The sequence below is a fragment of the Thermobia domestica genome, chromosome 2, assembly GCF_964235325.1.
Source record: "Thermobia domestica chromosome 2, izTheDome1.hap1.1, whole genome shotgun sequence".
In the NCBI taxonomy this organism is placed as follows: Eukaryota; Metazoa; Arthropoda; class Insecta; order Zygentoma; family Lepismatidae; genus Thermobia; species Thermobia domestica.
The window spans coordinates 288,253,038-288,269,671 of record NC_137455.1 but is presented as its reverse complement, the minus strand read 5'-3'; the positions used below and the strand labels follow the sequence as shown (position 1 = coordinate 288,269,671).

General features: G+C 35.6%; 1 protein-coding gene across 4 annotated transcripts in view; it reads right to left on the bottom strand.

Annotated features, from left to right (window-relative positions):
• Positions 1–16,634, bottom strand: part of LOC145678554 (meiosis-specific nuclear structural protein 1-like) — a 190,008-nt gene that overhangs the window by 95,541 nt on the left and 77,833 nt on the right. For all 4 annotated transcript variants that reach the window (XM_081748841.1, XM_081748840.1, XM_081748842.1 and 1 more), the window contains one exon: positions 7,107–7,233. In XM_081748841.1, the coding sequence (XP_081604967.1) occupies positions 7,107–7,233 (127 nt within the window). The remainder of the gene's footprint in view (positions 1–7,106; positions 7,234–16,634) is intronic.

Genomic DNA, 16,634 nt, shown 5'->3' with positions numbered 1-16,634 from the left:
GAAAAGGTAGGTACAATTTTTGTCTTCTCATTCAGAACTTGTCTTGCTTTTAACATGTAAGTAATAAGAGCTTACTGAATCTCATAAAATATTTGGTTGAAAGTTCACGCAAATCAAACGTAGAATATGACGTCATAAGTTTAAATGTTCCAAAAATGGAACACCAGGCTGAAGTGGGGGTACGCATTAGCTGCACTCTCTATTAAAAGATCTGGTATTTTGAGCAGGTTTACACTGATACTTAGGACGTTTTATATATAGCTTAAGTCAACAATTAAATATATACAGAATTGAGCCAACATGTACCATTCTCATTTATATCTGTCCGCTCAATATACTATACTATTGAAAGAGTAACAGTTTCATTTGTCATTCCATTCAAATATTTTCACAGTGTCTTTGCATACCAATCAGATAAAAAGTAGCACTTGTTTAGAATAATATGTGCATGCGCCCTTGTAAATATTTTAGAGCAGACACTTCCATACAAATAAATGAGGACTGTGTAGGTAACTCATACAACACATATTACATCTTTAGATTAAGTTAGATTAGTTTGTTTTGGAAATAGTACGATGTGAGGAATGGTATTTAGCAACACTTTTGGTTTTCCACTTAGAAAAATACGTTACACACATATATAGTGGACCAGTTAATCGACTCCATTGCCGAATAAGTGATACATGGAGCACAATAATGATTATTCAGATTTTGAAAGTTCCTTGTAATATTTTTCGAAATAGTTCGGCAGTTACTTGAATAAACTGTATCTTTTTATTTACAGAGAGTTAACTGTAGGAGAGATCTTGACTTCCTTGGAGGAAGATGATGACTTTACTGAAGCTGATATTCACGTTTCTCTTTCTGAAAATGTTGTTAGTAGTGCTGAAGATAGTGCAGATGAAGACTGGGTTGCCAAAGAAAAAAGTGCCAATAGTACAGCCAAATATTGGTGCCTAATACAACAAATATATGAAAGGAGTAGATCGAATGAAATAGAACATTGATTTGTACCGAATATCAGTGAGATCTAAAAGTAGTGGTGGCCGATACTTGCTTTCTGCATAGACACCGCTCTTCACAACGTTTGGCAATTGTACAGAAAGTTTGAAAAGAAAGAAGAGGAAAACTATGACCATCTGAATTTTGGAAGGGAAATAATAGTTACATATCTACAGAAATGTGGAAATTTACCTACAGTTGGTAGAAAACTTAAAACATCGAAGGAACTTCTTAGAAGATCACCTAAATCAGTCAGATTTCATTTTGAAGGACACTGGTTACTGTTAGCAGTAAAACAAGGACGGTTTACAATGTGCAAAAAGAACACTACAAAAATGAATAAGAAGTGCACGGAATGTCTTCATCAAGCTTGTTTCAGGATATACCTTGGAGCGAAAGGAGATATCTGGTTATGTTTTATATTAGATTTTGCACGAAACATTTTAAAGTTACCGCACGTTCGGTTGTTAGTATATTAAATTTCGATAGATGAAAATAATATAGTTTTGCCAGTCACATTTGTATCTCAAGTGAATATGATTTTTTCTAGTAACATTTCTATCTCATATAGAAAGTAAATATAAGATCATGAGATACTATTATGAACATTTTTGAAGAAACATGAATGTTTTGTACATGGAGCTGCCTGTACAAGCCTGTCAGATTTTGAGAGGCATTACACAGGCGCCTGTTTTGGCAAAAACACATGAAAAGAAAATATTACAGGCACATTGTCTTCAGGTGATATGCATGTCGAAAACGTATTAAACTTCTGTTGGAAATTTTGAACGGAAACACGCGTTGTTCAGAGCCAGTACATTAAAATGAGAACATACAATGTACATGTAGTCACTCACATGCAAGTAAATGGAGGGAATATGTGCATGTAAAGTACCTTGAATGGATTGTTGATAACATTTGCAATACAGTAAGAATGAAAAGTACAAGAAAGGTGACTGTTTATCAACATGTAATATACATGTGTGACATTCGCATTACACGTAAATACCATGGATTTGCGTATAGCATGGAAAACGCATGATGTACAATATGTTATTTTACATTTATCATTTTCGTGTACATGCGAAGTGTGTAACTTCCCTACGTGCAGTGTACAGGCAACGTACAAATGAACGGGGACATGCAATAATCATGACTGCCAATAAATGGATTAAACAGATACGTGGTGAACAAGGTGGATTGGAGCTAAACATTCACGTTATAGGCATAGGACTCATGCAATATTCAGGCACAAGTCTCCAATTCGACATTCGCTATTGAAGGTCCTAACACATGTATAATACATGGTATTACAACTGAATACATTGCCTGTATTATCTCCGTGTGAACCCACCTATATGCATACATACGAAGTGTGAACCCACCTATATGCAATGTACAGGCAATGTGCAGGTAAACGGAAAATGCAACGATCATGATGGCCAATAAATGGGTTAAACAGGTGCATGCAATGAACAAGGTTGATTGGAGTGAATCATTAATATTACAGATGTAGGAAACATGTAATATTCAGGCACCAAGTCTCCAGTTTGCCATGCACATACGCAAGGTCCTAACACATGTATAGTACATTGGAATAGAATTGGACACATTGCCAGTAACATGCAAAGTGTGAACTCACCTAATGCAGTGTACAGGCAATGTACAGATGAATGGGAACATGCAATGATCATAACTGCCAAGAAATGGATTAAACAGATACGTGTAGTGAGTAAATAGCTTAAACAGGTAAATGCGATGGACAAGGTTGATTAGGGTGAAACATTCACGTTGCAGGCGTAAGGAACATGCAATATCCAGACATCAAGTCTCCACTTTGACATGCACATACGCAAGGTGCTGACACATATATACAGAGGCGTGCAAAAACCCTTGGATTAGATGGATCAAATAGTAGTATTACTCTTTACAGTATGCAGCCTACATTCTAGAAATCGGATTTAAATTTTACACATTTTATTTCTATATTTTTATTTGAAGTATAGTACCACGCACGACAAACTTTACGTCACTACTAAGTACTCGATGGGAACTGGGTACATCAGGGACGTACGTAGGAATTTATTTCGGGAGAGTCCAAACACAATTTTAGGCTAAATTATATTAAAAATTATAAAATAGTCTCTAAAATTAGACTAAATTTACAAAAAAGTCCGGATTCGGAGGGGTCCGGACCCCCAGGACTCAACCCTGCGTACGTCCCTGGGGTACATTGCGCTGCCGTGAAACGACAAACAAACTGTTAGTAATTATTGCTTGTTGGCTTCCTGCAATGTGTGAGGCACCAACTTGCTCAATTTGTACGTCTTTCCTATGTGGTGCAGGTAAAGAAAAATACATTGTTCTGAGCAGAGGTGCCGATCCCCTCCATAAGTGCCTGGACGCAATCCCCCCCCCCCAAATTTGGCTTTTCTCCCTCCAAATATACCAATACCCCCTCGTCAAAAGTAGCAGAGAACACTGAATTTGGCACTGACAAATTCAAGATAACTTGTTTAGATTTTATTTAATTTGAGAACTTTTTGTCTTCATAATAAATGTAGACTTTTAGCTACCTACCTGCAAATTTGCTTTTATTATTATACATTTTAAGAACAGTACATGCAACAAATTATAAAGAAATATTTTGTCACAGCTCCTTGAAGTTTTATTTCATAGTTATCGTTCTTAGAAGCATCATTACTAAATAATTAAGTTTTGATGGTGACATTTCCAATGAAAACATCTGTCTTTCCCCCCCAAAAAATCTCAAGGGCGCCCTCAAACCCCTTGTAGGCGCCCCTGCTTGTGTGGAAAAAAAAAAGGTAACAATACGAACGGAAAGTGGATATTTTTATCAATATTGCAAAATTTTTGCTTAGATCAACGATGATTTCACTCTCAACACCCCCTCTGAGTTCATTTATTTGCAATATCTTAATAAACTCTGGTAAAGTCAGTAAACTGGTTCACGTAATATTTTCTTTATTAATATTGAAACCGGAAGTTGTAGTTACGTGACAATGCATTTGTGCGACAAGACATATATAAACCTGGTAAACTATTGAACTACATGTTACTTTCAGATGAAGACACCCTTGCACATTCTGTGTTGGCCTTCTGTTTAGAAGAGTCGAACATGCCCATGTATGGTACATGAAAGTTTGTTTTGCGTTAGTGTTCTTTAATGTCCACTGCATGTGGCAAATGCAATTCTTTCGAAGAGAGGGCAAATATCAATGGAACGTGCAAACTGGATTCATCTGATAGCAACGTTACTAGTATGTGCAATGTGCGTGTAACATACGTTGTACACATATATGACATGAGCACTGCATTTCCCATTGCAAAGCAAGCAAAATGCGTGCTACAACTTATTACGCGCATGTGTAATGCACACGTAACATGCATGATGCCATATGCGTGCAATGGACATTCAATGCTCATTGCACAAATGTTCGATGTGTGTGAAAGGGACATGTAGTCCACCTGTTACATGCATGTCCCATGTATGTAGCTGTTAAGTGTAAGCCGCCTGTAACACTATGTTACAGGTACATGTAATCCACCTGTAACATGCATTTTCCACATATGTCACAGGTAGAAGTAATTCACCTGTAACACGCAGGTCTCATGTACATTACATGTATATGTGATCAACGTTTAACATGCACGTGATCTATACAATACATACCCAATTCATGAACAGGCAAACTGCTTGTTACATGTGGCTCCCATATACATGTTACCTACATGTCTCTTCTGCCGTATATATACATAGAACGTACATATCTTATGCGTGTCCAACACCTGTGACACGCAAATTTTATGTACACTTAATGCGATGTACTTTACATGTATATACCGCTCACACGCCCACTAATTCGCTAACACCTGTATTTCACATGTATTTAACATGTCAATTACATTTTTATCAAATGAAAAGCAGCTGTCGTCAGATCCTCATAAGATAACGTATACGTATGTCAACTACATGGAATATACCGGTTACGTACATGTCCTTCCACTCTCTACATGTTTACACGCATTTTTCACGTTGCAACGTTGCAACCCTATCAACATGAAAACTACCTGTTTCCGTGAAATGAACAAGCAATGATCTTAAAACAAATCGATACCTGTCTCATGCGTTTGTAATAAGCTTATTTGTGCATTATTTTTAGTATGCCCAGCTCAGACAATTTAATCATTTCATTTTAAACGCTGCTACTTTTTCATGTATAGTGTAAGTAATCGTTGTACGTTCTTGCAACGGATATATCAGCAACGAGGCAGATGATGGCCTTGGCCATCGACAGCAGCTAATCACAGTTCTACTTGTGCTTACGTCGCTTTGGTAGGTGAGACTCACGTGAGCAGCGGGAACAAAGACGAAGCTGCGTGACGTAGCTGGCATTCAGCGCCAACACTTTATGAGAAGAGAAGCATTTTCCACTCACTGCTGCAAACAATTCAGATTCACAATTCAAACAATTCATATGCATTTTCCACAATTCATATGTCATACTCGCTATGCAGCGAGAATTGACCGCACGAATCAACGACATTAGAGAAAATCAAAATGAACTGAAGGATATTCAGCGGGAAATGAGTGATAATCAAAAACATGTAGACAGTGAGTTAAAATGTATGCGTGTGGCCATAAGCGACAATCAAAAGAAAATGAAAAGCATCTTAAGGAATTACGTAGTGAGTGCAGCGAAAATATTTCCCAATCCAAAGAAGGCTTAACTGATGAAATTAACAAAGTGAATAATATAATGCAAAGCGAAATCAAAAATTTGAATGAGTGTATTTCAGACGTGTTCAGGAATTAATGGAACAAATCAAAGCAGTACAGTTGAAATGTTTCAATACAAGTGAGGAAGTGCGTAGAAGTGTCCGAGAATTAGCTGAAGCGATGCAAGATGTACGGGGCACAGTTGAAGAAAACACGTGCCAAGTGAATGAACAACAACAAATAAACGAGTGTCATAATAAAGTGAGTGATTACGAAAAGAGATTGCGTTTGGTTTAAAGCTTGGACAGTTTCCGCGAAAGTAGATTACAAAAGTGCGAAATAAGGCAGAGCGAATATAACGTGGCAGTACAAGAGTGTATTCAAGTGTTATGAGCAAAGAAAGTTAAGCCACCAGTGCTAAAAAACTTGTTTGCGTGCTAGTGAATTGGGTGAACAGGTCAAACAAGAGGTTGATAGATTAACAGAGCGAGTGTTACGCATAGAATTTGTAAATGAACGTCAAGATACTAAAAGTATAAGTCGCAAAGAAATACTGGCTCAGTTCGAAGTATGAAGCGCGAGAGGAAATCGAGCAGTGATTCTCAAACGGCGTCCGATATTGAGGTGTAAAGTGATACAATACAGAAGACTGTGTCAAAAATAAAAATTGAAAAGGAAAGCTGTCGTCAAAAATGGACGTTACGAACACAAGATGATGCTTGTGTCTGATGGAATCGTAAGAGGATAATTCACCACGAATTCATGATGATTGAATTACCAATGCCAATCTGTACTCCGAACAGCGGAGTGGACATATACCATTGTGTGTCAAACGTATCCTTCAGTAAATAAATGTTTTGACACGCTGTTTGTAGCTAACAATTGCGTAAAACATATCTTCAATTATTCTACTTTCGGAAGCTAAGGTTGAAAGTCAGAACACGTCAAATGTTATCTTTGTCACATTACCCAATGCATTCACTCAAATTATAATAATATTAATAAGTGCATTTTTGTGACAGTACGTAGAATTGGTCCCCCCCCCCCCCTCAATATTTTAATTGAAATCGATTTCAAGACTGAAACAAGAGTATATTAATACACTAAAAGGTAATACGATCAATAGATGAAAGTTCTTGTTAGTGTCTTCCACTTGCGTTCGCAGCTAATCAGGATGTCTAGAATAACATATTTATGATGAGTACCATAACATGTTATCCCCGAAAAAGAAAACAATAATAAATACACATAATCAGAGTGCTATTAATTAAACTGTAAATAAAAAGGAATCTAGCATAATAAACCTGACTTTATGTAGACAAAATACTCTTTTAAATAGTGTGTACGTCTTTGGATGTCTTACCTCCTGCTCAAATAATTCACGTGCAATTTTCGCCGTGATAGCAGCTTTGGCTTCCTCTCGTCTCTTCTTTTCTTCCATTTGTGCTTGCGCAGAGCTTTCCTTCTGTTTCATATGCTCCATAATACGTCTGAAACACATTGGATGAAACCATTATTCAAATAGTATCGATAATTACTCCAAATATCTTTTGTAAATCGGTATATAATGTAAAACTTAAAATTTAATAACATTTTTTCAAAACGTAAACAACACTCATTTGTTTATTAAATTTATCATTACGATGGTCACTTATTCATACGAAGCCTCCTTCCATTGTCAAATAAAACAGTGGTGCTACTACATAACATCTTAAGCACATTTTATCTGTCACCTACTGAAATGAAGTTCTGATCGAGTTAATAAACACCTTGTGTGCAAAAATAACCACAGAAAGAAGCATGTATATTATAAAAAATCATTTTTTATTATTTTGTAGTATAACGTTCATGATTATGAACTATGGTTAAAGGAAATGGTGGTATGAAATGGATGATATTAGTCAAAGATGGATGATATTAGTGGAAGATGAATGATAATAGTGGAAGATGGATTATAATAGTGGAATAAAGTGGGAAGAAACGAGAGAACCTCAAGAAAACACACTTACAGGTCTTTGTCCACAACAAAACCCTTTAGTGGGAGATTGGATCGAACTAGGAACCCCACGCATCAGAGGTAAGCGGTTTACTTCTGAGCCATCACGGCCATAATGGAAATATATACACCTATATGAAAAGTTCTTATGAAACTACAGCAAACAACTAAATTTATGTAAGAATTTTTAGCGGAAGGAAGAATAATAGTGACGTAAGTACAACGTGTTCCTGTGCATAAATTGATTAAAATCAAGAAACTGAGTTTCGATCAATTATGCCCTTAATTCTTTGTTTATCAAATTTAAATCTTCCGCTGAAAGGCAAGGATACCAGATTCTTCATGATTTAACATCGCAACGCGCATGGTTTTGCTTAAAATATTGTAACTTTAGTGTTTGTTAATATACTTTCTAACGAAATACGAAATAAATGTTATAAAATCACTGTGAAGAATACACATTGCAATAATATTTGTGTTATTCTGAATTTAAGAATACACGGGATATATCCGTACTTGAAGGGTAAAGAGCTATAAACCAAAAGGGATATCCTTATTTAATGTATGTAGTAGTTTAAATCTGAATTTCCTCAATTGTAAGTTCGTTCATACACCGTAACTTCGAACATAATACAGATTTCCTTCAATACAAAATAAATTTCTACAAATTTTCTTTAGTATTAAGGAAAGCTAACTGCAATTCAAACAAAAATATTAAAATGAAATACGTTGGTTTATGTAACACCTGGTTTGTCAATTAACTCTACGAGGCGTTCATTTGGTGAGAACTACTTAAAAAATTGTCTAATCTCTAGATATAATTAACAAGGCAAATTCCTGTCTCACTTCTGAAAACAGTTTTAAGAATAGTTATTGCAGCTCTTACGTAAAAAAATATACTAGGGTTTTTGGCATATTCTTACATTAGATATTTGGGGAGAAAATACACAATATCTTTATTTATTAGATCAAAACTTTGTTGTTGAATGTAGTTTTTATATTTGTCCCGTAACAGTTACAAACTCTAGTAAACAAGTTAGATGTGAGGTGCAATTTACCCTGGTAACTTCTATCTCGTAAATGCCATTAATCTCTATAAATAAAAATGAAAGTGATTATGTTTGTGATCGGATCATGGGGGAACGGCTGAATCATTTGAAATACGTTTTTGAATATAGTCGGTACCTACCTGATTTGATTAAGTAATATCTGGATATCCTGACGGGGAGAGAAGGGGTACAAAATTTAGACCCAAAATGGAGTATCTCATGAGCCTCTCAAGTTTGGAAGATAATAATTGGTATATAAACTTCCCATTAAAAATAATTGACACGTGTCCCAGTATTTTCAAAAATTCCCATTCTAAGGGGAGTGTGGGCGACAAATTCTATACTTTTCTCATGCAAATCGACTTTGTCTGTCTCATCACGGGAAAATGGCTGTACCGTTAGAAACGAATTTTTGAACACAGCACTTGGATCTAGTTGGGTTTTGTCATGTACGCCACAAATAGAATAACGAGTCCCTCATGTTAGGAAGATGAAACTTGGTATATTTATATTTCTTATTAAATACAAGTGAAAATGTATCCCAGCCTTTTAAAAAATTCAGCTTCTTTGGGGGAGAACACAAATCTATTCTTTCCGTGTGAAGAACGGACATTTCAGCTAGTAATTCAGTTTATTGTATATTCAAATGGTTTTCATACAAGTATTCTGAAACTTAACAAATTCAAATATAAATAGTCTTACCTTGTATCACAAAGTAGTTTAGTTTCAATTAAACAGTTTCAGTGTGCGCCGACATCTTTGTTGATGACTCATGTATTGCTAAACTGGAGACATATGTGAAAGTTCCTGTCTACCTGTGGAACCCTTCTGAGAGAAAAAATTGAACAATCTCAGTACTTCTAACTATAACGAACTAGGCTTCCTGGAGAAAGAACGTTGCACAGTTTATTGGCTTATCACTCTCTTAATTTGTTGTCTTTCTGTGAGTAAAAATTGGAATGTATTCCCTGTCAACTGTAACTCATTTTTCTGCTAACTGCAGAATATAAACACAAAAATCCGTGAAGAGCATTAAGTTGAAATTTAGATTCTACAAGTAGCAGAAAGGTGAATTAAAGTTACCTAGAAATTCATTCCAACTTTTAATCACAGGAAGGACAACAAATTAAGGCAGTAATAAGCCTATAAACTGTGAATCATGCTTTTTCCACGAGGCCTAGTTCGTTACAGTTAGAAGAAGTAGAGTTGTTCGCTTTTTCTCTCAGAAAAATCCGAAGTGTGGAAAGTTTGTGCCTATCGACTGCAGACATGTGTGAAAGTTCGCGAGAAAAATTCTACAAGTAGGCAGGAACTTTCACACATGTTTTCAGTTGAGCAACACTTAGAAGTCAACACCAAAGGTGTCAGCATAAACTGAAACTGTTTGACTGAATTTCATATGAAGTACTTTGTGATGCAAGGCAAGACTGTTTATATTTGAATCAGTCCCTAAATGACTTCTCGAAGTTGAAACCTAGCTAAATAGCTTTCTCGAACTCAAAAATGCTTGCCCCATTACACGGAAAGCGTTAGTCAAGCAAAAGAACTAACGGAAAAGAAAACAGTATCGCTATTATTCAATTATACTTTGTTCCATCTTTTACACTATTGGTCGACTCTCTATAATGTAACTGACCATCTTGAGAAGGTTGTACTGAAACCAGAATAATAGTTTTAAGTTAAATATATAAATTCCAATACATTTATACACTGTGAGTTTAAAATGGAGGTAAGCTGACTCAATGCTAATAAGCACTCATCTCTGGTCCGAAAGGTTCTCAATCATGTGACTTTGTGAGAGACTACACTGTGTCCGTGGGTTTTCTCGAAATAATCCCTTTCCTCCCATCTATCATTCCATTAATTTCATAATCAGTCACTTTCATAAATCATATATGTTCTTTGGCCTAAAGGGCATAACCCTGGGGCATAAAACCAGAAATTTAATTTCACTCATCACCTGTTAAATTTATTTTATTAGTATAGATATAATGTAGGCTTCAGTATATTGCATTGCATCTCTTCTTGAATTCTATTCAATTAATGCAATTTCTTCTTCTTAATAAAGACTTCTGAGTGGTTTAACACACGAATATTTATTAATTGAATACAGGAGAGCAACAAGATGGTACAAACAAATATTCTTCGACACAAATTTTAACGAAGATGAAGTCAGTATATGGAAACAATTTTCATTTCTCCTTAATTTACCTTCTAACATCTAAATTATTCCAATCTATCCTTTGTCATTGTACTGATGAAGTGAGCACATTAACAAAGCAAAAGAAACTATGCATAACAATGTACCAGACCTTTCTCAACATTTTGGGGACCACAAACCACAACTGTGCACAAGATTCTACGTAAAAGGAATTTTTCGCATCAATTTTTCATTTAAGAAACTACACACTAGTCTAGAAATTTACATAAAATGAGTAATTTTGTTGAATAACTACAATTTACATAACCACTACAATAGCTGGTATCACTAAATATCAGCCATTTTCAATGCGTACCGGTCAATGGATTACATCAATTTTCACAGAAGTATTCACTGTTTTATTGTATTCATATTATTCAACTAAATTCGAATATATTATTGCAAGAAATTGTAGTTTTTTTCTTTTTCTTTCTTCCTTTCTTTCCCCATTTTACGGAGTGTCTGTACTAACTAATATTCATAAACCAATACAACGATAAACAAAAAGATATAAATCCATATATCTTTAATACTTTTACTCAAACAATATGCAGTGTCCACAAAAGATATTAAGAAAACCTACAGAAGTCTTGCTCATAGATTTCTCACTTTCTTTCAAGGGAATACAACTTATCCAATGGCTTCCATGAAATTATATCCGCGTTCGTTTTCATTTCCCAAATTTGACTGTACGTTTGACATCTGGAAACGTTATACGCGCGGCTATTACACAAAAAGTAAATGCTATTGAACTGGGTCAAGGATACCTATGGGCTATTCCATGTGAAATCAACAAAGCCCACAACCCAATCGTCTTAGATTTTTACCAAATTTTAGTATTTCGTAGGGATTGCCGAGATATGAATTTGTACAAAGTTGTAGCTTCCTGTGTGACGAAGTTTCTAAATTATAGAGGCTCAAAAATACGAAGAAATCGTCCACTTTGGTACATACTCGAAACTTTCGGGCAACACTGCTCTTGCTCTAATTGGCGTAAAGAGCTGATTTTCGTTTTGTTTGAAAGGGAATAAAAATAAGCTTTCCAACGATATATCACGTGCCTAGTTTTGGAAGAATATCTATTCAAGGTTACACAGTGTGACTTTTTGACCTTGAACTTTTGAGGATGCATATCTTCAATTTTTATAAAACTCGCATATAATTTACACACAAGCTTATTCTATTACACAACTGAAATAGAAGTTGAGACGGTAATGGAAACTTTCAATATATATATATATATTTTTGTAACATCATTTTGTATCAGACAGAGTTTTAATGTATAAAGCAGTTCGCAATACTGCATTTAATGTACTAATAAAAAGCTATAGCCATCGTGTCCAAGCCGGAAAAGAGTTTGATTGTTTGAAAAATAACGTACTACGTAAATCACTGAGTCAGACGTATCCATGCATCCAGCTGCTGCATGGTGGCCGTATTTTCCTCCGAAGTTAATGCACGTTCTTTCTGTAGCAGTGCAAAGATCCACTTTTGCAAGAACATCACACCTTCGTATCCAACATATGTCTGGGTGTTGCGAAAATACAAACGATCCTGATGGTCCATGAGAATGAAGGAATGATTTTTACATCATCTGTATCTTTAAATACAATACGAATGCATTCGAGCCACCAATGCTCATTGTACACACATGTAAGAAATCCATTGACTTCCTGAAAGTGTAAGGAAACCGAATGTGCCACCAAACCGTGTTCTGTATATTCACAACACATAATATTTCACATGTACAACACCCTGTGTAATAGGAATAACAGCATGAATCGTTTGGGTGCTAGGAACAGGAATAGCTTTAGAAAAACGGTCACACAGGACTGACTTCCGCTTCGTATTCCTTATTAGTGACACATTTAAAGTTCATATATTTTATATTTAGCCTTGCCCAATCATATAATGATCTTGGTGTCATTATCTGGTCACTATAAGGCCTTTCCAAACTTGCTCTTGCAACAAGTCTCTTTAAAGTTCCAAGTCCATCACACGGACTTTTTCCATGTGCGATGGCAAAAAATGCCATTCAACACGTACGGAAAAGTCGCTTTCATGGTAGATAATATTGATAAAGTTCTGCGATTTTTGTATTGAGCTACTGCTCTATCGGAGAAACAGAATAATTTAGTTAAATTTTCGAAAGCGAATTTATCTCTCAGAAAGGTAATAAGTATTTTCTGCAATACGTGCACTAAAGTTGTATCATGTTTGAGACAGTCAGATATGACGATCACTGTAGAGACGTCTAGGGATTTCTGTAGTATATACAAAATTGATGACTAGTTGCTTGGACATTATTCCAGTGGAAACCTTGCAAAACGAGAGAATAATTTTCAGCAAAATCACAAAGAACAATGCACTGTTTATCAAGGTTTTCTTTCAGATCCTTAAGATATGAAGATTGTTGATCAGTAATAAAAGAATGTTCGACCAGGCGAACAAGTTTTCCTACTAGAATATCTAGGAATTCTGCTGTAGGCTTCGTAAGCGTTTCAAGTGTTGATCTGTCTGTCGCAGTCTATTGTTTGTTTAATAAATTGCTCGTCTAGTAGTGTTCACGTATGCCTTGCGGTCTTGGACATTCATGACACTGATGAAAGTAACTCTTCGCTTGAACTGGGTTTACACAGTAGTGCACTTAAATGCATTTCGTATAATTCTGAAATACCAGCTGACTTACATGGGTAACATCAATTTTACATTTTGGTGGATTGTACACACAAACACACACAGAGACAATGTGTATGCCAATACTTCCAGCCAGTACACAGTTTTTCGGGCGCAGCTCGGCAAACTTCGAAAATCCCACATGCATATCTGGATTCTCCTCTTTGAAATGGACATAAACTTCTTTTAGGTTGTTCAGGATTAATCGTTTCTGTACATGTACCCTACATCCATCAACTTTCATCGAAACAAACTCCTTTTTCCTGGGCAAAAAACGGCTAACCGAATCACTATTGTAGAATTGTTTTTATCACATCCACTGTTGTGTCAGATAAAGTTCTTCCAGGTTTTAGGTGAGGTATTATTAAAATTCCATTGACCTTTACAAGTTATTTTGCTTTACGGGTCATGTAGCTAGTGCAGTGAAATTCTTGCTTTTTTTTTTTTTTTTCCAGTCCAACTCTTTTTGGTAGTACAGTTAGTATTGTTACTTTCATACTTCTATCCGCTGTTTGAAATATTTTTTTTTCCAACTGCGTTATAATTTCACTTTCTACTTCATTTTCCTCCCCACACTCCGTAGAAATGTCTGATAATTTTGTTCCAATAGCTGAATATATTTTACTCATTTTCTTTGCAGGATATGTTGTTTCACTAGGAGCCTTTTCATTTTAACTGGTGATTCTCCAATATCTTTTAGGCTGCGGTTCAGAGATTCTAACGCACTTTCTTCGACACTGCTCAATATCACTTTCACTGTTTTCAGCATCGATGTCGCTACTCATCACATTCTCTGTTACTACAGGAGTCGCACCCGCATCACAAGATGCTACTAGTTTCTTGCGACAGGAATCACAAATTTTAAATCCACCTTTCAACGATGAACACTTTGAAATCGTTCACTGCAACATATTTCTCAAATTTCTTTTGACATTCCCATGTCTTTCTATATTAAATGGATTGCAACACACTGTCTTCTTAAATCGTGACGATGACATTATGCTGGTAATAATAATTTGTTAAATAAGACTCACTATTGAAACTCTGACTTAACAGACACCACAATCAAGCTTCCATTTTCAAGTACAAAGTCAGCATCAGCACGTAAACACGCTGAATCGTACACTCGAACGTATGGCCTCTGTCCTCTCTCAACTCTCCTCTAACTGTAACGTATCCACACCTCTCAATCATTCAAACCTTTCTGTAGCAGATGACTGCGCAATGTATCATGCTGTTGTGCAATGCTACAGTGTTGTATACTGCTTTACACAATAAAGCTCTCTGGTACAACAAAAAACTGTTACTTAAAAAAAAAAAAAAAATTCCATTACCGTCCCAACTTCTATTTTCGTTACGTAATAGAGTAAGCTTGTGTGTAAATTATATGCGAATTTTATAAAAATCGAATATATACATCTTCAAAAGGTTAAAAAAAAAAAAAAAAAAAAAGTCACACTGTGTAACCTTGAATAGATATACTTCCAAAACACTAGGCATGTGACATATCGTTGGAAAGCTTATTTTATTCCCTTTCAAATAAAACAAAAATCAGCTCTCTACGCCAATTACAGCAAGAGCAGTGTTGTCTGAAAGTTTCGAGTATTTACCAAAGTGGACGATTTTTTCATAATTATTTTCGAGCCTTCATAAATTAGAAACTTCGTCACACAGGAAGCTATAACTTCGTAAAATTTCATATCTCGGCAATCCATAAGAAATACTAAAATTTATTAAAAATCTAAGACAGCTGGGTCAGAAATTCCTGTTTAATTTGTTGATTTCACATGGAATGATCCATATGAAAATTTTATATTGAAACAAAATCTGGTTTTGTCCTTTATCAGCGTTCACTGTGAAATTCTGGTATTGATTTCTCTGAAGCTCCATGACTAAGTATAAATTTTCCCTGACCCGTGATACCATTATTTATGGATAGGTTTAGATTTATATATATATATATATTGGGTCATATAAAAAGTCTTCGCGGTTTTTTGGTACATATTTGGACAAAAAATTTCTTTATTGAAAATCAATTTTAATCAAGTATATATTGACCATTAGTATCTATGACTTTTGCCATTTTTCGGGTAGCTTCATAATTCCATCGCTGTAGAACTTCTGTGGTTTATCGTCGAAAAACTTGGCCAAGTGATTTTCAGCGGCGCTTCGGTCGGAAAATTTTTTACCATCAAGAGTTTTGCAGAGATCGAAACAAATGGTAGTCAGACGGTGCATATTTTATTCTATTACTCATTACAGGCGATGAAAAATGGGTGAACTACGAGAATATCAAACGCAAGCGATCATGGTCAAAGGCTGGTGACCCTCCACAAACGACTTCAAAGCCTGGATTGTCAGCAAACAAGGTTATGTTGAGTGTTTGGTGGGATTGGAAGGGAATTGTCCATTATGAGCTGCTGCAACCTGACCAAACCATCAATTCGGTCTTGTACTGTACACAACTCGACAGTTTGAACGAAGCAACCAGAATTGGCTAACAGAAAGGGAGTTCTGTTCCATCATGGCAATGCGCGGCCACACACAACTTGGTTGGGAAGTTTTGATACATCTACCGTAAAACCCGGACCCTGCACCATCTATCAATCATTTGTTTCGGTCTCTGCAAAACTCTCTTGATGGTAAAAAGTTGGCCGACCGAAGCGCTGCTGAAAATCACTTGGCCAAGTTTTTCGACAATAAACCACAGACGTTTTATGCGATGGAATTATGAAGCTACGCGAAAAATGGCAAAAAGATCATAGATAATAATGGTCAATATGTACTTGATTAAAATTGATTTTCAGTAAAGATTTTTTTTGTTCAAAAATGTATCGAAAAACCGCGGAGACTTTTTATATGACCCTACATATATATATATATGTATAAACCTCCATATCACCACCACCCTACTTTTTCCTTTTTTTTTAAAAAAAAAATACAGTAAAAGCTCACTTTCTTACTGTAAAT